This window comes from Papio anubis, chromosome 2 (assembly GCF_008728515.1).
Source record: "Papio anubis isolate 15944 chromosome 2, Panubis1.0, whole genome shotgun sequence".
NCBI lineage: Eukaryota > Metazoa > Chordata > Mammalia > Primates > Cercopithecidae > Papio > Papio anubis.
Window position 1 is genome coordinate 192,403,309 of NC_044977.1, and position 26,881 is coordinate 192,430,189.

The following is a 26,881-nucleotide window of genomic DNA, read 5'->3' on the forward strand; positions in this document are numbered from 1 at the left end:
TTCAAGCGATTCTCCTGTCTCAGCTTCTCGAGTAGATGGGATTACAGGCACGGGCCACTACGCCCGGCTAATTTTTGTATTTGTAATAGAGAGGGGATTTCACCACATTGGCCAAGCTGGTCTCGAACTCTTGACCTCAGATGATCCACCCACCTCCGCCTCCCAAAGTGCTGGGATCGCAGGCCCATTCTGACGGCAGTGGCGGACGCATCTTACGATCTTACGTCAGACCCTCTGGCTGTGTTTGAAATTCTTTGTTGTTGTTGTTGTTGTTGTTACTGTGCTATGGAATCCTTGCCTTGCTGCATCCCCAGGGCACTGACTCACCATCTCCAGCACGCACTCTTGGAGTTTTTTCCAGTAGGTTGCATTGAATTGCGACCCTTTCGGCTCTGTGGAGGTCACCAAGGGGAGGACATTAAAAAATAATCCAAGGGAAACCACAAAGGAACATTAAACAAATACACACAAGCTGTATTTAATTTAAAAAATATTTATGAGACACGTTGCCTTTTATTTCTATAAAATGTCACCTAATAAATATTTTACCACGATAATGAGGATGAATTATAATGATGGAAAAAGAACTTGGGTGGGGGGCGGGGGGTGGAGATGAGGAATGGAAACATTTTAAATTTTAATTGAAACTTCAATTCGTCAGACTTGGCCTCTGCATCCCATCTTGAAAGCTAGCAGAGAAAAGAGAAAATGTCCTGTTGTGTGCAGACCAAGTTTCGAGTCTTGGCACACAGGCAGGTCAGTAAACAGAGGACCAGTGGCAGCGGCTCTTGATGACCTGAAGCAGAGGCTTCTTAAAGGTGAGGACGATGAGGGTGCAGGCCACCAGCAGGGTGAGGCAGCTGGGGAGGATGAGCACCAGGTAGAGCAGGCCCAGGTCCAGCCGCTCCCACTTACAGTCCCGAGGCACACCCCCGGGCAGCTCCGCCAGGCGGATGATCTTGGAGGAGAGGTTACAAGTGACCGTGGCCCAGTCGGCCACCGTCTGCCCCTGCTGCAGGGCCCCCCAGCCGTCCACCCCACAGCAGTCATACGGATTCTGACTGAGGTAGATGGTCCGCAGACCTCTCGAGAGCTGCTCAGACACAGCCTTCTGGGGAAGGGCTGTGAGCGAGTTTCTACGGAGATCCAGGGTCTCCAGGGCCAGGCTGCCCCCAAACCTTGGGAAGGTGGTCAAGCAATTTCCCGACAGGTCTAAGTCCCTCAGATTCCCAAACCCGGAGAAGTCCAGCGCCATAAAGTTGGAGTGGAGGCCCATGTTCCTGAGAGACAGGACCTGTAACATGGGGGCAACGTCCCGGAGTGGGGCGAGGCTCCCATTCAGAACCCCCCAGTTGCTTGAGAGGTCTAAGGAGGTGAGGGAGGTCCCTTGGAATGGGCAGTCTGGCAATGCCCCCAGCCCACAGCCCTCCAGAGAGAGGCTCCTCAAAGATGCCATATTCCTGAAGTCCACACAGCTAGGGGGGCCCACCCGGTCCGAGGCAGCTGGCAGGGGACAAAGTGAGATCTGATTGTGGCTCATGTCAAGTGTAGTGATGTTCCTGGCGTTGGCGAAGAGGCCAGGGGGGACGCCCAGGAGCTGGTTGGAGCTCAGGTTGAACAAGCGCAGGCTGCCCAGGCAGCTGGCCAGCCCTGGAGTCAGGTGCAGCTCTGACAGCTGGTTGTGGCTCAGGTCCAGCTCGGTGAGCGCTCCAGGGGGCTCGTGCTCCCGAATGTGAAGCGTCATCAGGCAATTCTGGTTGAGGTTCAGGTGGGAGAGGGAAGGCATTTTCCTCAGGAAGCCATCTGGCAGGTACTGGAACTGGTTCTGGCTCATGTCCAGGAAGCGGAGATCTGCGAGGTCGCTGGAGGAAAATTCTTCCCAGAGGTTGACGGTGGTGATGTTGGTCACATTGCCGTCCACAAGGAGGAACTGGGCCACCATCTCCCTTGGCGACGAGGTGTTGTACAGGTCCCTGTAGAAGCCCATGTTGTTGTCACGCAGCAGGAGGGTATGCAACTTGCTGTGCTGCGGCAGCAGCGGGAAAAACAACAGCTGGTTGTGAGACAGGTCCAGCGTCTCCAGCTCAAACGCAGCCTCTCCCCCGGCCGCGAGGAACCACTCCAGGACGTTGTAGCTGACGTTGAGAGACCGCAGCTGTGTGAGCCCGAAGTCCACAATGCAGGGGAGGTTGTTGTAGGCCAGGTTGAGGTGTCTCAGCTCAGTCAGGCCGTCAAAAGCACCTCCCTCAATCTCAAAGATGTAGTTCCTCTGCAAATCCAGCTCCCGGAGACGCTCCAGGCCCTCGAAGACGGAGTCATCCAGCCGCATGATGGTGTTCCTCGCCAGGGACACGGACCGCAGCGAGGAGAGGTTCTGGAGCATGAGGGCCGCCATGTCCTCCGTCAGGGAGTTTCCTGACAAGTCCAGCGTCTGCAGGCCTGGCAGGGTGTGGAGTGCCGCTGCCGTCTCTTTGTAGTTCTCTGAAAGGCAGTTGTCCCCCAGGACCAGGCTGCGCAGGTGGCCTTGCTCCTGGAAGGCGCCGCGGTCGATGCGTTCCAGGTGGCAGCTGTGCAGGCTGAGGCTCTCCAGGAGAGGGTAAGGCTGGAGGGAGTGATTCCACAGGGCCTTGAGAGGGTTGGCATCCAGGATGAGCGTCCGGGCGTGGGGCGGGAGGCTGCTGGGCACCGAAGCAAGGCTCTGCCCTCGGCAGTCAGTGTCTCCACCCACCTGCGGCCAAAACCACACTGGTCAGCAGGGAGGAGGCCCAGAGGCAGGCATTTATGCCCAGAAACTTAGTTCACTTATCAGACTTCCCTGCAGCCGCTGGGGATGGCTCTAGGGATGTAAATTTTCAAAACAGGATAGAAAAGGCCAGGCACAGTGGCTCGTGCCCGTAATCCTAGCACTTTGGGAGGCCGAGGCGGGTGGATCCCTTGAGGTCAGGAGTTCGAAACCAGCCTGGCCAACATGGTGAAATCCTGTCTCTACAGGAAATACAAAAAACTAGCCGGGTGTGGTGGTGGACACCTGTAATCCCAGCTACTTGGGAGGCTGAGGCAGAGAATTGCTTGAACCCAGGAGGCGGAGATTGCAGTGAGCCGAGATCATGCCATTGTACTCCAGCCTGGGCGACAGAGTGAGACTCCATCTAAAAAAAAAAAAAAAAAAAAAAGGACTTGAGAGCTTTCACCATCCTGAATTGTACAGGGAAGTAAAGTGGGACTGCAGTGGAGAAGCGAAGAGCCGGGGCAGTGCTGGGACTGGAGCCCAGGGCTCTGAATACCCAGTCCAGTGCTTTTGCTGAACAGGGCTCTACTCTGATTGTGCAGAATAAGGAGGCGGGAGGCACGAGGCCACCCAGGTCACACTGCGGAAAGCACACATGCCAGGATACTGTAATTCAGCCCCATGTTTTGCAAAATTGGCAAAACCAACAATCAGCCATAGGATGTCATTTAAGTGTCTAGGACAAAAATGGTTTTTTTGTTTTTGTTTTTTGAGATGAAGTCTTGCCCTGTCACCCAGGCTGGAGTGCAATGGCACGATCTCACCTCACTGCAACCTCTACCTCCTGGGTTCGAGCAATTCTCCTGTCTCAGCCTCCCAAGTGGCTGGGACTACAGGCACACACGTCACCATGCCCAGCTAACTTCTTTTGTATTTTCAGTAGAGATGGGGTTTCACCATGTTGGTCAGGTTGGTCTCGAACTCCTGACCTCAGGTGATCTGCCCGCCTCGGCCTCCCAAAAGGGCTGGGATTACAGGCGTGAGCCACTGCGCCTGGCCAGAAAAAAGTTTTCAGTGGTAAGACAGAGGAGCAACGACATTCCTTTGTGCATGTTCATCAGTAACACGAGCGCAGCGGTTGGCTGCAGTTGTGGGCTCAGTCCCAGAGGGCAAGTGCGGCAACAGGAGAAACATCGCGAGAGAGGGAGAAGCACAGGTTTGGAGGACAGACTCACGTCGGAGTCTCGGCTCTACCACCACTAGCATGGAACTTCTTGGAGCCTCGGGTTCTTTATCTTATAATTAAAAGAAAACCTTCTAGTAATTAAACATGGATACTGCATTGACATGTGGAAAGCTAAACTCTTCCATCACCTCAGCCCCTCTCTCAGAGAAACACCAGTCACCTTCTGTTCCATGTTTTTCTGGATCTTTCCTAAGATATTACCTACCTTTGTCTAAAAACAAAAATAAAACCATACTCTGCAAACTGTTCAGTCACCTATTTTTCTCCCCCTGTCAATAACATACGACAGACTTACTGCCTTGGCAGTACAAATACATTTGATCATGATCCTTTTAGGAAGCATATGCATTCACTTCATGAACAGCACGGTGGTTGAGAGCAGGAGTTCCAGGGCCAATGCTCCATGGCTCTGCTTTTGATCAAATGGGTGACCTTTGGATGGTTACAGAACCAAAAAAGACCTCCATTACCCTGCCTGTAAAACCGAAATTATACCCGTAATTTTCTCATAGGGTTTTTTTTTTTTTTCAGGATCAAGTGCAACTGTTTACGTGAAACACATTTACTGTGCTTCATGAATGTTAGCTCTAATTATTAGGATGATCTACTTAAGTCATTTCCTACCGCTGAGCATTTGGGTTTCTCTAATTTCCAGATGAACATTCGAATGGATTTGCCAAGGTCTTTCCACATCCCCCCTCCCTCTTTGGTATTTTGATTGGGATTGCATTATAATTACAAATTACTCTGGAAGAGAATTTACTTTTTTTTTTTTTTTTCTCTGAGACAGAGTCTCACTCTTGTCGTCCAGGCTGGAGTGCAGTGGTGCCATCTCGGCTCACTGCAACCTCTGCCCCCCGGGTTCAAGCGATTCTCCAGCCTTAGCCTACCAAGTAGCTGGGATAACAGATGCCCACCACCATGCCGGGCTAATTTTGCATTTTTAGTAGAGGCAGGGTTTTGCCATGTTGGCCAGGCTGGTTTCAAACCCCTGACCTCAGGTGATCCACCCGCCTTGGCCTCCCCAAGTGCTGGGATTACCGGCGTGAGCCACCGCGCCCGGCCAGGTGTGTGTCTTTATGTGAGTGAGTGTTGCTCTCCTCCCTGTGTGGGGACTCACTGGAGAATATCAGGGGCTTTCTTCACGCTGTGGGACGCTGTTTCTCCACAGCTGCTGCAGTCAGGGGTCACACCTCTGCAACTCCCAGTGGCCCTGCTGAAGTGATGTAGAAGGACCACATGGCCATCCCAGAAAAGCTTACCATGTCCACTTTCTTTCTTTTTGGGGCGGGGTGCAGCTCCACATAAGCCCAGGCTGCGGGTGCAGTGGCGGGATCTCAGCTCACTGCAAGCTCCGCCTCCCGGGTTCGCCATTCTCCTGCACCTCCGGCCTCCCGAGGCAGCTGGGACTACAGAAATGCCACCCGCGCCCGGCTAGTTTTGTATTTCTTAATGAGAGGCGGGGGTTTTCACGGAGTTTAGCCAGGATGGTCGCCGATCTCCTGACCTGAATCCGCCCGTCCAGGCCTCGAGTGCTGGGATTGCAGGCTTGAGCCACCGCGCCCGGCCACTTTTTTCTTTTTTTTTTTGAGACGGAGTCTTGCCCTCTTGCTCAGGCTGGAGTGCAGTGGTGTGATCTCAGCTCACTGCAACCTCGGCCTCCCTGGTTCAAGCGATTCTCCTGCCTCAGCCTCCCAAGTAGCTGAGATCACAGGCGCCTGCCACCTCGCCTGCCTAATTTTTGTATTTATAGTAGAGACAGGATTTCACCATGTTGGTCAGGCTGGTCTCAAACTCCTGACCTCAGGTGATCTGCCTGCTTCAGCCTCCCAAAGTGCTGGGATTACAGTTGTGAGCCACCACACCTGGCCAACGTCTACTTTCTAATGAGGTCAAATAGATAATGTGATGAGGGCAAGTGAAGGGCACCCAGACTCTCCAATTCTCAGTCCTCAACTAGGAACAGCTGCAGGAAACCCACTCTTTGGGCTCCCTGGCAGCCAATTCTCTACTCCTACCCACTGGGCCAGACAGTGCCAAGCAGAGGGTCTAGCCTGAACTCTGAAAGGCTATTCATTTATCTCTCCTCTTCCTGTGCCTGGGAACCCCTGAATAACTACTGTGCAGTTAATCCTTTATTGCCTCTGTAAGAGAATGCTGGAGGTCAAACATAGCAGAGATTAATAATAATATGAGTGATAATGGATAAACGCATAGCACTCACTACCTACCAGGCACTGTCCTGAGTGCTTTACATGTATTAACTCATTTAATCATCAGTCAACACAGCATGATGTTATTGGTAGATATTATTATTACGTATATATTCTACAGATGGAGAAACTATGGCCTAGAGTGGCCCCAATGTCACTAGCTAAGGGTGGGGCTGGGTTTTAAACCGGGCCAGTCTAGCCCGTAACTCCTATGTCATGCTGGAATATACTCTAGCACAGTGGTTATAGGTTACTACTAAAAGAGGTTAAAAACCATGACAGTTGGGTGTTAAAGATTAATCTGCTTTAAGAATACATATTTGAATGTGTTAGCCCTGACATCCAATTTGTCTTCCCAGTGCCTAGTATATAATATGGTTCAAGAAATGTTTATGAAATATGTGTTTCGGCCGAGCGCAGTGGCTCAAGCCTGTAATCCCAGCACTTTGGGAGGCCGAGATGGGTGGATCACGAGGTCAGGAGATCGAGACCATCCTGGCTAACACGGTGAAACCCCCTCTCTACTAAAAAATACAAAAAACTAGCTGGGCGAGGTGGTGGGCGCCTGTAGTCCCAGCTACTCGGGAGGCTGAGGCAGGAGAATGGCGTAAACCCGGGAGGCGGAGCTTGCAGTGAGCCGAGATCCGGCCACTGCACTCCAGCCTGGGCGACAGAGCGAGACTCCATCTCAAAAAAAAAAAAAAAAAAAAAAAGAAATATGTGTTTCTTTCTTTCTTTCTTTTTTTGAGACAGAGTATCACTGTGTCACCCAGGCTAGAGTGCAGTGGTGTGATGTCAGCTCACTGCAAGCTCCGCCTCCCGGGTTCAAGCGATCTTCCTCAGCCTCCCAAGCAGCTGGGACTATACGCACGTGCCACCATACCTGGGTAATTTTTGTATTTTTAGTAGAGACGGGGTTTTACTGTGTTGGCCAGGCTGGTCTTGACCTCTTGACCTCGTGATCTGCCCACCTCGGCGCGTGAGCCACCACACCTGGCCTAAATATGTGTTTCTCGAGCAGACTTTTGATATCATTGTTATATAGGTGAAGGGGACAATTACTAGAAATTTCTCAATTTTGACCCAAGTCTATTTTCACATATAGGCTGAAAGCCCTAGAGAAGGCACCCGTAAAGGCTTGGGTATCCACTCTCTGGGTCTTCTTAGCCCGAGCATGGTCCAGGCTGCTGCTCTGCAGTACAACATGGCAGCAAACCCTCCCTACAGCTATGTAAGCCTTAGCTGTCGACCCGTCCACAAACTCTGAGGCGGGCTTCTCCAGCCTTCATGCACCTCACCCAGAGATTCTCATACCATCAGTGCAGCTCAATCATTCAGTTTTTTGTTTTATTTTGTTTTTTTCTTTTTTTGAGACAGAGTCTCACTCTGTCACCCAGGATGGAGTGCAGTGGTGTGATCTTGGCTCATGGCAACCTCCGCCTCCTGGGTTCAAGCGATTCTCTGCCTCAGACGCCTGAGTAGCTGGGATTACAGGCATGCACCACCACGCCCAGCTAATTTAGTAGAGACAGGGTTTCACCATGTTGGCCAGGCAGGTCTCAAACTCCTGACCTCAGGTGATCCACTCGCCTTGGCCTCCCAAAGTGCTGGGATGACAGGCATGAGCCACCGCGCCCAGAATTTTTCTTTTCTTTTCTTTTTTTAAAGACAAGGTCTTGCTCCATCACCTAGGTTGGAGTGCAGAGGCATGATCTCAGCTCACTGCAACCTCCACTTCCCGGGCTCAAGCCATCCTCACATCTCAGCCTCCCAAGTAGCTGGGACTAGAGGCGTGCGCCACCACACCTGACTGATTCTTGTATTTTGTAGAGATGTGGTTCCGCCATGTTGCCCAGACTGGTCTTGAACTCCTGGGCTCAAGTGATCTGCCTGCCTCAGCCTCCCAAAGTGCTGGGATTACAGGCGTGAGCCACTGCGCCCGGCCTGAATCATCCAGATTTTTAACAAGTTGTTCTTGTTCTGGAAGGCTGCCCTAGGCTGGTCTCGGATGCCTCCTATCCTCAGCAGGTGTGAGAAGGGTGGGGCAGGGACTGTCTCCCAGGCAGCAGCTTAAACTCCTGTGGTTAAAGGGCAGCTGCACATGGCACTGTGCTAGGCAGGCACAGAGTGATTCAGGCTCCTTCATTCTCTGCCCTTCCTGATGGACAATCCGTCAGCTTTTTCTGAATGGACTAAGCTTTGTCAGGACAGGAGCAACTGACAGAACAGGGTTCAAGGGAAAACTCACCAGCTTACAGCCCCGTTGGGAAGCTGCTGTGGCCATTACACTTCTGTCCCTCCAGTCCACTGTCAAGAAGTGAAAACCCAGGCAGAGCCAAAGGGGCAGCAACTCCATCTCAAGGGCAGCCCTGTGGACGGAGAGCAGGGAAGAAGCAAGTCAGAGAAGGACATCCCAGGGGGCTGTTTGTATTCTCGGGAGAAAGAGCCAGTTCCAGTTCTATGTGGTCTTGGAGCTCGACGGAGCTCACAGCTCCACAGAGGTGCAGCCCACGGGTTACTCAAATACCTCCATGTAGCCAAGACTTCCAGCCTTTCACTGAAACTGTTGACAAGGACTCAATTTCATTTTGCCTCTACCCTTTGATGGATGGGTGGCTGAACACTAAACTTCACTGAGTCCAGCACAGAAGGGAGAAGCATAAGGCTTGAGTAACCAGGCCTCTGGTCACCTGGAGTTTCCCATATTTCGTAATTCTGCTGAAGTGTTCCTGCCTCCAGCTCCAATCGGCCTGATGCATCCCGTGAGCTCAGTAAGTCCTTGCTGAGTGAGTGAATGAACAATCGGAGAGTGGACTGAGACTGGAAACGGATTGGAGCCCCTGTCCCACAGAGTTACTACTCAGCTGCTGATGTGAGGCGGACCTCTTCGGTTAACTCATTTCACTATGACCCTTTGGAAAAAGAGGTTTGATGTTTTGCCTGGACAGGGGGAAAAATGGAGGGGAAAATGAAGAAGAAAACTTTGGATAGAATAAAGACGGTTAACGAAACGAGGTTGCCAGCCCTCTTGTCTGGCCGGTGCACACGGAACAGCGGTAATGAGGAGGCTCGAAGGCATACACACACCAGCAGAGATTCAGAACTAAGAGGAGCCAAAAAGGAAACGCAGTATACTCATCACATGTGCCAGGTGAACAAAGGCTCAGAGACACCACTGGAGGTTGTGGATGGCCTTAGCGGCAGGGCTGAGAGCAGCCCCCGAGCTCCCCGAGCTCCGATGAGTGAGCAGGGCAGACGCTCCCAGCAGTCAGGCTGCACCCACTGCTGCCCTGCTGGGGACCTGACGCCTGGTGCGTGCCCCCAGCTCTGCATTCTGCAGACCCAGCAGCAAGAGCCGGCCCCAGCATTCCGTCTGTCCCCTTCCTTGACACCCACCTGAGGCCCAGTGTGTGCCCTCCCATCTTCTCCTGGGCCAGCGGCACCAGCTCATCCCACCTGCTCGCTCCAGCCACTCAGGGGCCTCCTCTTTCCTTTCTTCACATGTATTTAGGGATCCTGAAGGCTCATTTTACCTTCTTGATCAGATTTGAATGCCCACCAGTGCAAACAGACTAACTGAAGAGCTAAATGAAACCGAGTAAGCCAGCTTTCACTTCAGGCCAGGCCAACTCCCCTTACTACAGAGAGAATCTCCAATGCGGAATTCACCAGAACTTGCCAGACACTGGGAATCCCCTTCCAGACCCACTTCTGCCTCTGCACCCACACAGGAATCACTACCCTGTGGCCGGCACAGGGGAGAGAGGGCAAAAGTAGAGCTGTGTGGGTTCCTGACCTCAGAATCCCCCAGCACCCTTCCCCGCCCCCACGCCCCGAAACCTGGGATCACATCACTGCCCACCATGAGATGAGGTTGCATAGTTTCAGATTTAGTAAATTACAGGGCATCATTTCAATGCTAGATACATCCTTATACCAACAAATTGCCTATCTGACATTCGAATTTCACTGGGCATCCTGAATTTTATTGAGGGAGATGTGGAGGTAAGAACCCTCCCTTCCTCCCTGCCCGCCTCTGTCAGGTGTGGGGTGGCACCCACTGCGGTGACTCCGATCTTTCTAGAACAGCCAGCCCTGTATATTGAAGAACTGAATCTAGATGTGTAAGGGGCAAGAGTGCAGGTCCTTCAGTGAGGAGGTAACCTTCAGACTGGAAGGCAAGACAGGCCTCGCGTCACACTCAGCAACGGCATTTTAATTTATGGGTCATCTAGAATTTTGCAAGTTTAAAACATATCCTCTCCTTCCTCCTAAACTCAGCCAACTGGCCCAGAAAAACTCTTGCTGTGGCCCTGGGTAGCTCCTTCTGGCAGGAAGCAGCAGGATATCATGGGAAGATCAGGGAATTTGGAACCAAGCAGACTAGAGTTTGAATTCCGCCTCTGTTGTTTGTTATTTGTCCTTCAGGAATTCAAAGTCTCCAAGACTCGGAGAATCCATCTACAAAATGGGAGTAACGATAACTATTCCAGAGTTGCATGAGAATAAACCAGTCTCATGTATGTGAAAGGGCTTCGTAGCTGCAAAGGTAGTAACACAATTATTAATTACGACTTGTGAGTTTCAAACACCAGTGACTTGACTGAGTGCTGGTTGTTCCTGTGTAATCTCCACGGTAATTCAGCAGCTCCACAAAGTCTAAAATAAAGGCCTGAGTAATGTGGCTGGAAGGATGAATTACACCAACCAGATGTGTAAAAGGTATGCAGGAAGGTTCAATCAAAAACTACATTCATAAATTGCAGAGCAAGGCTAACTTTGGGCACAGACGACTGTGCTGGCTTACAGCGGTTTGTCCCCAGAGCCATGCCTTCCCCTTCCCTGCTGCCCTCGGTGTGGCAGGGCTCTGACTTCTGAAGGCTCTGAATCTCGAACGCTGCTGTCACCTGGCCTCCAGCGGTTTAGTCAACGGAAGCCACTCCTGGAGGTCAGAGAGCAGAGGGCAGAAAGAGTCCAGAGTATTTCTCTCCCTTCCTCTCTGCCTTGGACACAGACATCCTAGAGTTTCTTCCGCTGACCCCAGGCTCTGGTGACACCACCTCCTCCTCTTTTTGTTTTTTGTGTTTTTGAGACAGAGTTTTGTTCTTGTTGCCCAGGTTGGAGTACAATGTTGCAATCCTGCCTCACTGCAACCTCCGCCTCCGGGGTTCAAGCGATTCTCCTGCCTCAGCCTCCCAAGTAGCTGGGATTACAGGCGCGTGCCACCACGCCTGGCTAATTTTTGTATTTTCAGTAGAGATGAGGTTTCACCTTGATGGCCAGGCTGGTCTTGAACTCATGACCTCAGGTGATCTACCAGCCTTGACCTCCCAAAGTGCTGAGATTGCAGGCGTGAGCCACGGTGCCTGGCCTACCTCCTCCTCTCATCCTCACCCTACCGAGTTAGGGTGAGGATAAGAAGCTTCCTGAAGCTGCTCGTCGCTGTGTTGACTGGGTATTTGCTGATTCGCCTTCTCAGCCTCTTCCATCATGTGTTGCCACTTTCTTGCATTCAATATCCTCTGTTTTAAATAATCTGGGCAGTTTCTGTTTCCTGGTTGGACCTTGCCTGATACAATCATGTGAGAATGGCCATGACCCAGTGCTAAATTAGATGTAATGACTGTAAAGAAATAAAAGGCTTTCAAAATACTGACCACTGAGGTTGAGAAACCCTCTTCCTAGAGTGTGTAGCTGCAGAGAGCTTCCTCAGAGCCATAGCACTGCAGAGTCCAAGGTAAACAATCGGCTTGCCGTATCTCCCTGAGAAATTCCATGACTCATCCCCTGCGAGTACAGGACTTGCTTCCTCTCCCCCCACACATCCTCAGGGCTGAGGGCCACGCCACAGCGCCTGCAGCTGTAAGAGGGCATCTAAGCCAGCACGTGCCCAGCATCCCGGAACGGGTGGAAAGCCCAGGAGCTTCCCGAGGGGCTGCCAGCTGGTGAGTGTTCCGGGACCCTGAGTTGCCTGTGGCTCCTGTCTTGACAAGGTTTGGCCCATGTGGAACACTGCTGCATTCTAACTAGTTATGGAATGCTGTGAGTCTACTCCAGAACCAACCTTGTCTATGAAGATGTGGTGTTGCTTTTTAGGCAACATGGTTTTCAGCCTCCAGACCTGGTCATAGCAAGAAAGTGGTAAAAAGATTCATTCATAAAAACAACATGAACGGAGGTTGTATTCTGCAACAAGAGAACACTGACAGTGAGGAAGAAGAACCTGCAGCTGCTGCAAAGAGTCTCCTTTGTTTTAGAAATTATGTTTCTTTGCGACCAGGTGCGGTGGCTCAAGCCTGTAATGCCAGCACTGTGGGAGGCTGAAGCACTTACAGGGCACTTTCATGGTGTCCGTAATTTATGTAACCTACCTTCAAATGGCTCAGTAGAGATGGTAAAGCAAAATATTACTACTCGGTAAATTTAGCATTGTACTTTCTTGTAAACTTTTCTGTAAGTTTTAAAGTACTCACATTTAAAAACAAGGAAAATGAAATAAATGTTCCTGAAAACAGAGGTAAAATTATGGTAATCTTTGTCCCCATATTTCCAGGAATTACCAACGTATCTTTTTCAAACACTCTCCTCATAAAGGTGCTTAGAAAACATTTGTCATGTTAAAAATGGAAATACAGGCTGGGCACAGTGGCTCACACCTGTAATCCCGGCACTTTGGGAGTCCGAGGTGGGTGGATCACCTGAGATCAGGGGTTCGAGACCAGCCTGGCCAACATAGAGAAACCCCGTGTCTACTAAAAATACAAAAATTAGCCAGGTGGCTGGGCGCGGTGGCTCACGCTTGTAATCCCAGCACTTTGGGAGGCCAAGGTGGGTGGATCACCTGAGGTCAGGAGTTTGAGATCAGCCTGGCCAACATGGTGAAACCCCGTCCCTACTGAAAATATAAAAATTAGCCGGGCATAGTGGCAGGCACCTGTAATTCCGGCTACTTGGGAGGCTGAGCGAAGAGAATCACTTGAACCGGGGAGGCGGAGGTTTCCGTGAGCCAAGACCCTGCCATTGCACTGCAGCCTGGACAACGAAGTAGGAGTCCATCTCAAAAAATAAAAAAGAAAAAAACCGATTGGGATCTTTGGTAAATTAATACATTCCTGTATTTTGAAAAAGTGAATATTCAAATGGTGGATGCATTAACAAGAACCTGAAATTGAGGACTGGAACAGCAAACATTTAGAATTGTGATGTGTGAATTACAGCTTGTGATTTGCTTCTCTAGCTTTCTCTTAATAATGAATTTGTTAAAATATAGGCAATACAAAGGTTTTGAATTTTTTCCCCCCAAGAACTGTCTCACACCCTGCAGGTAGAACAGAAAATTGGCACGCTTTTTCTGAAGGACAATTTAGCACAATTTATCAAAGACCTTGAAAGTGTGGATTCTCTTTGATTCAATGTCTAGGAATTTATCCTAAGGAAATACAATGTACATAAAAATATTTTAAAAGGAGTATTCATTGTAACATTAGTAATAATAACAAAGTGGAAACCATGAAAAGTCCAATAACGGGAGCACTGGCTGAATCACTTATGATGAAACTATACGACAGGAATGACGTGGTGTGATAAAAAATGCTTTGGTAGCAATATATTGATTGACGCAGAAAGATGTTCATAATAAAATAATATTTTATATTTTATAATATTTAATATTTTATATTTCTATAGGAGAGACCCACATAACCTCTGCTGATGGGCACTCAGCCGCCTAACGCAGTAGCATCTAATTTCCCTTCAGCATCATGAGTTTGTTCCCGCTGGTCACTTCCGAGGGAGCGACCACCTGCCACCGCCCTTCTCGACACAAAGGAGCAGGTGGCATCTGTGTAGAGGAAGGGACCCTGGGCTGGGGAAGGAGACCTGGGCCCAAGTCTGGCTCCTTCACTCTGGTGGTGGCCGTGGAGGACGACACTTGCCTTGCTGACCTCACGGGGTTGTGTCAAGGCTGAATGAGATAGTGTGTGATGAAAGGCTCTGTCAGCGTGAGAGAATGTTTTGGACTCCAGTTCAGTGGGCGGGGGAACCCCACCTCCAAGTCCTCCAAGGCCCGTGGGAGAACACTCCCCCACTGGAGGGGGACAGACACTTTCTATAGTGAGACAAAGTGGTGCATTAATCAAAGGGAAAGTGGAGTTCTTCTGTGCAAACAGCGAGCTGGTGTTGAAGGAAATACAGTGAAGGAGGAGCTTTCGTCCCTTCTCCCACCCCTGGGAGCTGCAGCGTGTGGACCCTAGGATGTCCAGGGGCAAAAGAGCACTCAGAGTCCAGGGTAGACTGTTGGCCGGAACTATGGGTGATGACAGCGGCTTAGTGGCCACAGTGGAAAAACAATGAAAATACATCTCCCCATCTCGACTACTTGGTTTCCCTGAGAACCTGTACAGCTGAAGAATGAAATGACACGGATTCCTGACAAGAGGCCAATTCAAAGGTCAACTCAGTGCTGTTCAAGGTCTGCATAATGGCTCCCAGATTCTGTCCGGGCTCCTCACTGTGACAGCTCACGCTTATCGAGTGCTCACCTTGGAACATGGCTGTACCAGGTGCTTTACGTATAATTCCCACAAAAATCCTAGCAGGTAAATGTTGTCATCCCCATTTCATACTTGGTCAATGGAGGCTCACATAGGTTTAGGCCGTATAGCTAGAGAATGTTAGAGCCAAAATTCAGACCCAGGTCTGTGACTTCTGCATCAACTCAACCTCAATACCGCAAGCCCCAGCCACCCTGGGATGCCTGCAATCCTTGACTAAATCACGCATGCCCACATACTCTTTCCTCTGTGGGAAAGGCTCCTTCGCTGGTCTCGTTCACCTACAAAGCTCTTATTCATCCTGCCAGGCTCAGTGCTGGTATCACCTCCTCATCACAAACGAATAGTTCAGTGGAGCAATAGCCTGGTAATTCATGTGACAGTGTATTTCAGGTAGTTACTGTTCCAATGGAAGTTTTCTAATTTCTTATTATTTGGTTTTTATAACAAGGAATGTGAACAGTTACTAGGTACTGTTAGTCATTTAGCTTTTCCCCAACAACATACTATCCATCTATCTATCCTTCTGTCCATCTTTCTTTCTTCTTCTTTTTTTAGAGGTCTCGCTATGTTGCCCAGGCTGGAGTGCAGTAGTTATTCACAGACGGGATTGTAGCACACTACAGCTGCAAGCTCCTGGCCTCAAGTAGTCCTCCCACCTAAGGCTACCGAGTAGCTGGGGCTACAGGCACACAGCACCACCCATGCTGCATTTCTTTCTTTCTTTTTTTTTGAGACAGAGTCTCACTCTGTCACCAGGCTGGAGTGCAATGGCACAATCTCTGCTCACTGCGACCTCCACCTCTGGGATTCGAGAGATTCTCCTGCCTCAGCCTCCTGAGTAGCTGGGATCACAGGCACCAGATCACCACAGATCACCATCACACCTGGCTAATTTTTGTATTTTTAGTAGAGACAGGGTTTCACCATGTTGGCCAGATTGGTCTCAAACTCCTGACCTCAGGCGATCTGCCTGCCCTGGCCTCCCAAAGTGCTGGGATTGCAGGCGTGAACCACTATGCCCGGCCTCATTGTGCATTTTGAAGTACATTGCAGTCACTGATATACTTTCCTCTAAATATTTCAGAATGCATATCAAGTGATTTAACTTTTCTTTTGTTTTTTGAGACAAGGTCTCGCTCTGTTACCCAGGCTAGAGTGCAGTGGCGTAAACTTGGCTCACTGCAACCTCCGCCTCTGGGATTTGAGCGATTCTCCTGCCTCAGCCTCCTGAGTAGCTGTGCCACGCGGTGCCTGATATTCTGAACAGCGCCCCTGAGTAGATCATGGGACCATGGCCTTCTGTGGAGGCGAAGCAAGATGGGGGCTGCCAGAGGCCTTCTAAAGGAGGCAGAGAGCCTAGAAGAAAACTGGGGATTTGGAAGGAGATGAGAAGCCAAATGGAAGCATCAGTTTAAGGACCTGAGGAAGGGCCCAATGACCTAGAACAAGAGAAAGGCCACTGGGGGAGGCCTGTGAGGAGGTCTCAGGGCGCCAGGCTGGCTAGTGACCGGGAGGCCACTAACTTGCTGAAGTTGAAGGAGGTGGTCCAGGGCCAGGCAGGGAAAGCCCCACTCCCCACTGACCCTGCAGGGCCAAGGGAAAAGGCTCAGCCCTGGTGTCTGAGGACCACGGAGGGGAGACACTGGAAGGGCAGAAGAGATCTCAGGGATCAGGGCTGGACCAGGAGAGGAGTGAATGACAGGAGGAGGATCAGCAGGAGTCCGTGTCCAGTTGACATCTCAAATGGAGTGACATGAGCTTAGGAGAACACGATGTGTACCCCAGGGTGAGCCCCTGCCAGGCACTGTGGGTGTGGGGCTGCCTCAGACACTCAGGTCCTGCTTGAGAATAGACAGGTGAAAAGACGGAGCCTTACGTGCTCTCTCCTGGGAGAAATCCCTCTTTCTTGGAGGTGGCTGCAGAAAGTTGTTTGGTGCACATGGCGCAGCATCTGCCTTAGGCAACCTTTTGGGTTGGGGCTGGAGGAGGGGAGCCCCTGTGACCTCACCAGGCTTTGCGGCCGCATGGAGCCCATCCAGTACCAGCCGCTCCTCGCGCCCAGCTCGTGGGTGAGGACCATGACAAGGTTCCACTTCCTTCTTTCTTCACTCTGTTCAGTCTAAAATCCCTCAGGCATTAAAGTCAGAAATGGCACATTGGTTTGGTCTCAGCACCTGACTCCGTTCGCTCTGGAAATTGGTTGGTTTCGCCTACTCACATTCATTTCTCCTTCTGGTAACAACTCCTCAATTCCCCTTTGAGAAAATCACCCCTTTCTTTCCTTTTTTTCTTTAGAAAATGTTTAATTGTAGTAAAATACACAAAACATGAAAGCGATTATCTTTTTTTTTGAGATGGAGTTTTGCTCTTGTCGCTTAGGCTGGAGTGCAGTGGCGTGATCTCGGCTCACTGCAACCTCAGCCTCCAAGGTTCAAGCGATTCTCCTGCCTCAGCCTCCTGAGTGGCTGGGATTACAGGCGTGCACCACCATGCCCGGCTAATTTTTGTATTTTTAGTAGAGATGGGGTTTCACCATGTTGGCCAGGCTGGTCTCGAACTCCTGACCTCAGGTGATCTGCCCGCCTCGGCCTCCCAAAGTGCTGGGATTACAGGGGTGAGCCACCGCGCCTGGCCGAAAGTGATCATCTTAACCGTTTTTAGGTGTCCAACTCAGTAGTGTTAAGTACACTCACACTGTTGTGCAACCAACCCCCTTCCTTTCTTAAAAAGTCTGTGTATGTTGGGGTCTGATCCCAACTTCTGGTTCCAGGGTGGGGCCTATGAATAAGGTTGGGCCCGTGAGAGCAACTCCATTTTCCTAACACAGGCTCATCATAAAAGCCAAGCCCATGAGACTCAATCCAAGGGCAGCTGCTAGAACTCATGGAAAGGAGACTTGCTCTTTCTGTTTCAGAGGCCAGACCAGTGGGGATATAGTTGGAGCTGCAGGCAGCCATCTTTGCCACCAGCTCCAGGACTTGCCTGGTAATGAGGCCCACAGAGAGGAAGGCAAAGCTGAGGAATGGAGACAGAGGGATTCCTGGCAACGCTGTTTGAGCATTTGGACCCAGCCATGCCTGAAACTATTGCCCATATAATTTTCAGTTATTTGAAACAATAAATCCTTTTTTTTTCTTTTTTCCGAAGCATATTTGAGTTGGTTTTTTGTCATTTGCAGCCAAACCAGTCTAAGAATCTGATCCTTGAACTCGGGTTTATCGTTGCATGTGAGGCTTATAAGATCCAAGCACTGATGTCCTTTTTCCTTCACCTCTCTGAGCTTTCAGAAATAATCACCTAACCTAGCCCTGAGCCTCATCACAGACTGACCACATGACATTTGTTTCATGATGAAGTTGAGAAAAATGGTGTGGGAGGAAAGTGAGTACAATAAACAAGTTCTACCAAAAGCAAAAAAAATGATGTTTGTCACTGATGTGTAATGACACCTCAACAAGCATCGGTGAGTGCAGACACCTGTAAGTATGTTATAGACACAGCATGTCCTAAGAAAGACGGTGCTTTCAGTCATGGTTGGAAGTCCACCCTCCCCTAACTTCTGAGGCTCTGAAACGGACCTGAGCATGATGTGAGGCACAGTCATTGTCCGTACGAGAGTCTGCGCACACTTTGCAGTGTGGACGCACACCGCAGCCAGAATGCAGGTTGTCATCAGTACTAGCATCTCTCTTCCAAAAGAGTCAAGACCAGAGACAGAAAGGTCAATGTATTCTTAATGTCCATAACAAAGATACTAGGCGTCTACTCTCTGCTTTGGAGCCTACCAACTTATGTCTCTTTATCAAAGAGCAGGATCTCTTGGATGATGAATTTTAAAACTATGAGAGATTATGTTTACATGTGTTTTCATGAAGTTCCCATGAGGGTACTCATTACATGAAAGCTGGGTGTGGTGACTCATGCTCACACTCCCGGCACTTTGGGAGGCCAAGGCAGGAGGATTGCTTGAGCCCAGGAGTTCGAGACCAGCCTGGGCAACATAGCAAGATCCTGTCTCTACAAAAAAAATTTTTTAAGTTAGCTGGAATGGCAGCGTGCACCTGTTGTCCTAGCTACTCAGGTGGCTGAAGCAGGAGGATCATTTGAGCCCAAGAGTTTCAGCCTGCAGTGATCTGTGATCGTGCCACCATACTCCAGTCTGGGCCACAGAGCAAGAGCCTGTCTCTAAAAATAAATAATCTTTTTTTTAAAGTGCCTTCTTTGTGAAGCTGAGTTATTATTATTATTTTTTAAACCTAAAGGCAGGAGTTAAGGTTTTTTCCTGGGCCCATGATTCTATAATCTTTAGGAACTATCAGGCATACACATACAAACCTGAGGGGTGTGTGAGGAGAATAAATATGTATTGTATGTAAAGCCCAGCAACCCCCCAGCATCCACAGGAACAGTCTGTGTGTCACAGCCAGCAGGGAAGGAGCACACAGGAAAGCACGGAGGGCCAGCTCCACAGACTCTGAGTGTTTCTAGCATCCAGACTCCTAACAGGCTGTACCCATCATGAAGAAGCCTCCAGTGGGGTCCCCTCAGCCCCTCCGGAAGCACAGCAGCCCCGACCAGCCCCGTCCTGAGGCTCCATTCTTAGGACCCTGACCTGGCCCCCTCCAGTCCCAGCCACCAACTGGCACGTGTTCGCCTTGTCTCAGAGGCAGCACAAAGCCACACCAGTGGCTCCTTACTTCTTTCCGTCTAGCTCCTGGGTACCTGGGGAAGTATGCTGACCCCTTCAGAAGCCGACCCACATGGAGAGGCCACGAGGGCCACCGAGGAGCATCCCAGTCTGAGTCGCCCTCCTCTTAGTTTCCCTCTGATAAGCCATGGATCTAAGGCTAGGCTAGGATCCAAGTCACAGAGCCCCAGTGGATCTCCCAAGGACAAACTGTCTGTGGGGGAAGGGGCTTTGCACATCTTCACAGCTGTATCCCCAGGGCCTTGGACAGGCCTGGCACATGGACGGAATCTGTGAACAGGTGTAGCTGTTAACCAGCCTTAGCGTCTTCATCTATGAAACAGTGGTTCTCAGTCCACGTTGTGGGACAGGAAAGGAGAGCCCAGCGCTCAGCATGCTGAGTGTGCACAGAGCCGTCCCATCATATCCAGTCGCCCAGTCCAGGGAGGGAGCATGGCTGTTCCCATTTTGCAGATGAGAAAACTGAGGCTCGGAAACCTTCACTGTCTGCTCACACGCTCCCTACAGAGCCAGGACTCAAACCCACGTCTGAGTCTGAAGCCCTGGTGGTTTCCACTACACCGCGCCAGCTTTTCAGCTCTAAGCGCTCCTGGAGGGAGGCATTTCCACCTCCACCCAGAGCCGCGGCCCCCACGCCCAGCACAGAAGCGCGGCGCCTGGATGCAGCAAGCCACAGCTTCCTCCTCAGCCCTGAGCTGCGGGCCACGGACCTGACCTCCTACCGCCCAACCTCGCTCGAGCTCGCCCACCTGGAGAAGTCCCCCGGGGACGCCCCCACGCAGGAAATACTCACGGCTCCCGCAGGCGCAGGCGGCTCCGCGGGGCGCATCCTCTCCGGGGCTCCGGCCTCCTCGAGAGCAGCCGAACGCGGGGCTGGGCTCCCTCCTTTCTGTGGGGCATCAGATTATTTTAGCACCAGCGGAAGGAACAGACGGAAACTGAAGTCACATGGAGAGCGGGCTGCCGGGCGACTCGGCACAGGCTCACTCAGACCGGGCTGCGCAGAGGGAACTGCAGCGCGGGGTGCGGGGGATGGGCGGGCTGCCGGGAGCTGGGCCGACACCTGCACCTGCCGGCCTGGTGGCCAAGCAGCGGGGATGTGTAAATGGTTTTCCAGCGACGCTGACGAGGCCCCCCGGCTTTCCTGCCTTGGTGCCTAGCTGGGGTGGCCAGCTAGGGGACCCTTGCCTGTGAGGTCTGCTGACCCAGAAACTTTTCTACAAGCTTCCAGCCAAGGACCAAGCTGAGGCCGACTTTGGGAACCGCAGCGCAGGTGTACAGAGGGGCAGCCCGCCGTCTGGAAGGGTCAACCACTCAGCTAGTCTGTCTTTTTATCCACTCAGCTAGTCCTTGTGGATAATCTCCTTTACGGACCCTCGCTGTGTTAGAAAGAAGGGGAATTGCTTTGTCGTGGACTGTCAGAGTGCCGCGAGCTTCCTGATCATAGACTGCATGGACGGGTTTTTTGTGCCTGATGTGTGCAAAGTTCCCTGCCAGCTCTGGCCAGTAATTCAAAGGAATAAGAAAATTGATAATATAACCATCATCGAAGGGGCGCCAGACACTGTGCTAAGAGCTTTATATGCATTATCCCAGCGCTCCTGGTCTTGAGGAACTGCTGTCGTCTAGAGAAGGTGAAATATTTAGTGTCTGCTACATGCAGAGTGAGTGGCGTGGACCACCACACTCAGGAGCTCAGGCAAGGGACCTCCAGTTCTGATCTCTGTTCCCCCTCTAATCTGGAACGTTGAAGTGTCCTGCAGGATTGGGTGCCTCTCCTGTAGCCTGTGATTTGTGATTGTGTGTAGCACTGTCCATCCTACGAGAACAGGAGCAAGTCCTTTTCACTCCAAACATCCTGCACATTGTCTCTGCTTTCTACTATGTTCACTCATGGCCGGGCACAGAGGCGCGGGCTTGTAATCCTGGCATTTTGGGAGGCCAAGGCAGGCAGACCTCTTGAGTGCCTGGGCAACATACTGAGACCCTGTACGTACAAAAAATTTAAAAATTAGCCAGACCTGGTGGCACGCACCTGTAGTCCCAGCTATTTGGGAGGCTGAGGTGGGAGGATCACCTGAGCTCAGGGAGGTTGAGGCTGCAGTGAGCCGAGATCACGCCATTGCGCTCCAGCCTATGCGATACAGTGTGACCCTGTGTTTAAAAAAATAAAAATAATTTAAAAAATAAAATATTCTCTCATAATGGTAATAACAATGACACCAGTGAAAAAGCTAAATAAAGACCAAATTGTCACAAACCCAGGTGCCTGATTCAGGCCTCTTTCTCTCCGGTATGCACATTCTCTACTCCATGTCTTTTGTGTCTACCAATCTGTTGATAACTCCCCAATTTTAATCTCTAGCTCCAACATTCTCTCCCACAAGAGAAGATCCAGAAGATCCAGACTTGCTTTTCTAACTCTCTACTGGTCAATCAACTACTATATGTCCCAGAGTCACCACAACATGATGTATCCCAAACTCAACTCTTTTTTTTGACAGAGTTTCACTCTGTCACCTAGGCTAGAGCAGTGGTGCGATTTCAGCTCACTGCAACCTCTGCCTCCCAGGTTCAAGTGATTCTCCTGCCTCAGCCTCCCAAGTAGCTGGAATTACAGGCATCCACCACCACGCCCAGCTAATTTTTGTATTTTTGTTCGAGATGGGGTTTCACCATGTTGGTCAGGCTGGTCTCAAACTCCTGACCTCAGGTGATCCGCCCACCTTAGTCTCACGGAGTCCTGGGATTACAGGCATGAGCCACTGTGCCTGGCCCCAAACTCAACTCTTATCCTTTGTCCCAGCAGTTTCTCTCCTGTACAGCTGTCACACTTTACAGTATATTTCAGCCCAGGCAGCCCAGCCCTCACAGCCTTCACCCTTCATATCCAATTGAGCACAAATTCCTGCTGATTCTAGCTCAGAAATGTTTCTGGAATCCAACCCTGCTCTTCGTCCTTAGGCTGTTGCCCTGGGTCTGGACCTCATCAGCTCACGTCTGGACCACTTTTATAGCCTCCTGAAACTGGCTCCCCGCCCCGAATCTCGTCTCTCTCCAATGTCGGCTCTACCCAGCAGCCACAGGCATCTTTCTAAAATGTGCATTGGGTCATCTCACTCTCTGCTTAAGCCCTTTTACAGGCTTCAGCAGGTTCACGGGTTCCTCATGAATGCCTAAGACTGGCAGGTGGGATCCAGGTACCCCATTCCCTCCTCATCCCAATAATTCCACTTTGATATGTTTTATACATTGGGGTTCTCTATAGAATTTCTTTTGAGAAAGGCAGCTGCTACCCCTCAAAAAAAAATCTAGTAAACCAATGGTCTTTTTTATTCTTAATTCTTTTTTTTTTTTTGAGACAGGGTCTCACTGTGTTGCCTAGGCTGGAGTGCAGTGGCATAATCAAGGCTCACTGCAGCCTCAACCTTTGGGCTCAGGTGATCCTCCTACCTCAGCCTCCTGAGCAGCTGGGACCACAGGCACACACCACCATGTCTTTTGTAGTTTTAGTAAAGACAGGGGTCTCACCATGTTGTCTGGGCTGGTCTCAAGCAATCTGCCCACCTCAGCCTCCCAAAGTGCTGGAATGATAGGTGTGAGCCACCGCACCTGGCCCCAGTGGTCTTGAGGGATGTGTAGAGACAAGCCAGTTGGTTGGCAACACCAGCAGCCCTCCGCTAGTCTAGCAGCACGCTGGCTCAGTGGGTGGAAGCCTGGACGTCCAGCTGAAACCAACGCAGATTCCAGTTGAAAGCAGAACACGCCAGCAAGGCTGGAAGTCTGACTGCACAGCTCTGGATCCTCCTACTTGGTCGTGAGCTCTGGGCTCCCCGCTCACTGTGCTTTTCGAGGCAGAGGAGACCAGAGTGCTTCTTGTCCAATGCAACCCTGGTGCATCCAGCCTGCTTGCCCTGGCCAAGCTCACCCCTCCACAGGATCACGAGAATTTCTGGGGGGCCATGTGCCTCTTTCTTTGAGCCTGCTCCACATATTAGGGTGTTTGCTTTATTCCACTCAACAGGAATAAAGCAAGTACAGTATAAGCAGCACAGCAGCATCTCTGAGATCCAAAGTGAAAGCAACAAACCAGGCAGCTCCTGGCTGGAGGAGAAAGTCCAGATGCCTCATTCAGCCTGAGCTCGCCTCCAGCCTCTCTTCACGACTACTGCCCACCCTTCACCATCACTGCACACATGACCTGCAGGTGGGTTCACCCAGCCCGGGCTGCCCACTATTTCCCCGACACAGAACAAACGCTTCCCACTCTCCAGTCTCTCTGGCAGAGGGCTCCCTTCTTTGGAATGGCCTCTCTGCCCACCCCAACCCTCCGCATCCCAAAGGCATGGCTTGGACTTCCCTCCTCCATGAAGCCTTCCCCACTGCAATTGCCACCTTGTCCTCTGAACACATGGTGCCAGCGTCCCCAGTATCCACCGGCCTCATGACATCTCTTGTATTGTGGTTTAATTCTTTGGACTTCTGTCTTGTTTCCACAACTGCACTACAAACTTTTTTTTCTTTTGAGACAGAGTTTTGCTCTTGTTGCCCAGGCTGGAATGCAATGGCGCCATCTCAGCTCACTGCAACCTCCGCCTCCTGGGTTCAAGCAATTCTCCTGCCTCAGCCTCCCAAGTAGCTGGGATTACAAGCACCTGCCACCACTTCCAGCTAATTTTTTGTATTTTTAGTAGAGATGGGGTTTCACAATGTTGGCCAGGCTGGTCTTGAACTCCTGACCTCAGGTGATCCACCCACCTTGGCCTCCCAAAGTTCTAGGATTACAGGCGTGAGCCACCATGCTTGGTCTACTACAAAGTTTTGGAGGCAGGGGTCATGTGTTATTCCAAAAAATATAGTGTTTTATGCACATAAAGGGGCTTGGTGACTATTTGCTCAAAGAAAGGAGGAGGCCGGGCGCGGTGGCTCACACCTGTAATCCCAGCACTTTGGGAGGCCAAGGTGGGTGGATCACCTGAGGTCAGGCGTTCAAGACCAGCCTGACCAACATAGTGAAACCCTATCTCTATTAAAAATACAAAAAATTAGCTGGGCGTGATGGCACATGCCTGTAATCCCAACTTCGAGGGAGGCGAGGGAGGGAAAGTACTGGAACCTAAGGAGGTGGAGGTTGCAGTGAGCCGAGATCATGCCACTGCACTCCAGCCTGGGCAACAAAAGTGAAACTTCATCTCCAAAAAAAAAAAAGAAAGGAAGGAGAAAAGAAACAAAGAGAGGGAAGGGAGGAAGGGATGATGGCCGTCAACCCGCTTTGTCTGTAGTAATTCTCTAGCTGCTGCCCTCTGCGGGTGTGGGGATCTCTTTTCTTTCTTAAACTAAGCTTCATAAGAGTTTGTCACTTGTGGGACTTCTCAGCCTCCCAAGAAGATCAAAGGGAGCCTTGGCTTCTGCCCTTGACCCCCACCCCTGACTGCTTTTCCAGATTGTAACCTATTTGAGACCAGGGGTGGGGGGCTACAGCCAGACTGTGAGAGGAGACACAGCACAGTGTACAAGGGAGCTGTGGGAGGAGCTGGGGCTGCTCCGCACTCCAGAGGGGTCTGTGAGAGAGGAGCATCGGGACTGTACCTAAGCAGCGGAGCCATGGGGACCTGGAACTGGTGGCTCATCCGGGGCAAAATCGTGGTCTCACCGCCCTCCACTGTGGGCTCCTTCCTTCATTCCATTTGTTGGCTCCAGAACCTCCTTCCTTCCATACCACTATTTAATTCTCCTTCCTTCCCTCCATTCCTTCCAGCCTCCTTCCTCCATTCCACCATCCCCAATTCCTCCCTGGCCCCCACTTCTTCCAGCCCCTACTTCTCCAGCTCCTACTTCTCCAGCCCCCCCCACTTCTCCAGCTGCTCCGGCCCCAGCTCCCATTCCTTCCGGCCCATTCCTCATTCCTTCCATTCCATTCCATTCCTTCCTTCCATTCCTTCCATTCCTTCCTCCATTCCTTCCATTCCATTCCTTCCTTCCTCCATTGTCCATTCCATTCCTTCCTCCATTCCTTCCTCCATTCCATTCCTCCATTCCATTTCATCCCATTATCATTCCATTTGGCTATCCCGGTATCATGATCATTGGGATTCATCACAATTTACATTTCATCTGATCCCCGGTCCATTCCATTCCTTCCATTCCTTCCTCCCCGATCCCCTCCATTCCTCCATTCCTCCTTCCTTCCATCCGGCCCTCCCCATTCCCTCCCAGCCCCTTCTCCATTCCTCCCATTCCTTCCTCATTCCATTCCTCGGTCCATTCCTCCATTCCCCTTCCTCCATTCCTTCCTCCCTTCCTTCTCCATTCCTTCATTCCTTCTCCAGCCTCATTTTTATTTCATTTGAGGGCCTTAACTGGGAATTGTTCTCTTGCCCCACGTCAGCTGTGGCTACTGGGGGAGAGTGTTCAGTAGTTTCATTTCCCTCATTTGGAACGGAGTTTTTAAGAACCAAGAAGTAAAACCGGAAAGAGGAGAGGCCCACCACCGCCCACTGGTACCATTCAACGCCTCATGATGCCTGTCCTGGAGAAGTGGAGGGGTCAATGCAGAGGCCGAAGGCAGTGCGGAGGTGGGGCTGGGGCTGGGGGCTTTTCCCGGCAGGTTTTCTCCTCCTGGAGGAAGCGGCGGTCTCCAATCCTGAGATCAGCTCCTCTGGCTCCCTGCTGCCCACAGCCTCCCTCAGCCACTGACTCCGGTGACTGACCTCGGTGGGGACACTGCCTCTTCCTGTCCTGAAACACCGACAGTATCAACCTATGATCAGAGTTCAGGTGGTGCAAAGACAACATGGAAGTGTCCGGTCCGTGCCAGGGCGTGCAGTGGGACAGCGAGCGGAAGGGGCACCCATGACTAACCACGGTCTGGTCTAGGGCAGAAAGGACCATGGGAAAAATGGGCATGCGGTGCTGGGAGAGTCCTGGGACGGGGAGAGCACGAAGGGCACAGCCGCTGGGGCAGTGCAGCCCCAACTTTCTGGAAGTGTGCACTGGACCCTCCTGGGGTGGGACCTGGCATGGGGTGGGACACTAAGGATCCGACAAGGAAAATGAGGCCATGCCAAGGAGGAGGCTGCAGGGGGATGACAGCCTCTCTTTGTGCCTCGACAGGACTTTGTTGCTGGCTCTGCCCAGCATTTCCCATGGGGCGTCCCAGCTCATCTGTGCAGTTATGCCTTCCCCCTGGTCAGCGAGTCCTGTCAGAGAGGGCCTCTGGCTTGTTCATATTTGTATGTATCCCCAAGAATACTTAAGTCTAGCACCTTGTAAGGCCTAGGCACACGTTTCTTAAATGAATGAAGGCTAAAGTGTCATTTGCTCTAGAGCCGTTGCAGAGGTTGAGGACTTACTCATTTGTGGTCACTGACAAGTCCTCTGTCTTTTCTTTTTTCTTTCTTTTCTCTCTTTCTCTTTCTTTTCTTTTTTTTT

General features: G+C 51.1%; 1 protein-coding gene and 1 pseudogene across 3 annotated transcripts; both read right to left on the bottom strand.

Moving 5' to 3' along the window:
* Nucleotides 1–477: 477 nt before the first annotated feature.
* Nucleotides 478–21,975, bottom strand: NRROS (negative regulator of reactive oxygen species). Of its 3 annotated transcripts, none has more exons than XM_003895324.5 (3): nt 20,244–21,975; nt 8,436–8,556; nt 478–2,728 (listed from the first exon to the last, which is right to left on the bottom strand). In XM_003895324.5, exons 1-3 carry the CDS (start codon nt 20,348–20,350, stop codon nt 758–760), a joined length of 2,199 nt encoding a protein of 732 aa, XP_003895373.2. In that variant the 5' UTR covers nt 20,351–21,975; the 3' UTR covers nt 478–757. The 3 variants fall into 3 exon arrangements, with proteins under 3 accessions (XP_003895373.2, XP_021790759.2, XP_021790760.2); XM_021935067.2 differs by lacking the exon at nt 20,244–21,975 and adding an exon at nt 8,878–11,335; XM_021935068.2 differs by lacking the exon at nt 8,436–8,556 and having other exon boundaries at nt 20,244–20,398.
* Nucleotides 18,900–20,244, bottom strand: LOC103882510 (annotated as a pseudogene).
* Nucleotides 21,976–26,881: the final 4,906 nt, after the last annotated feature.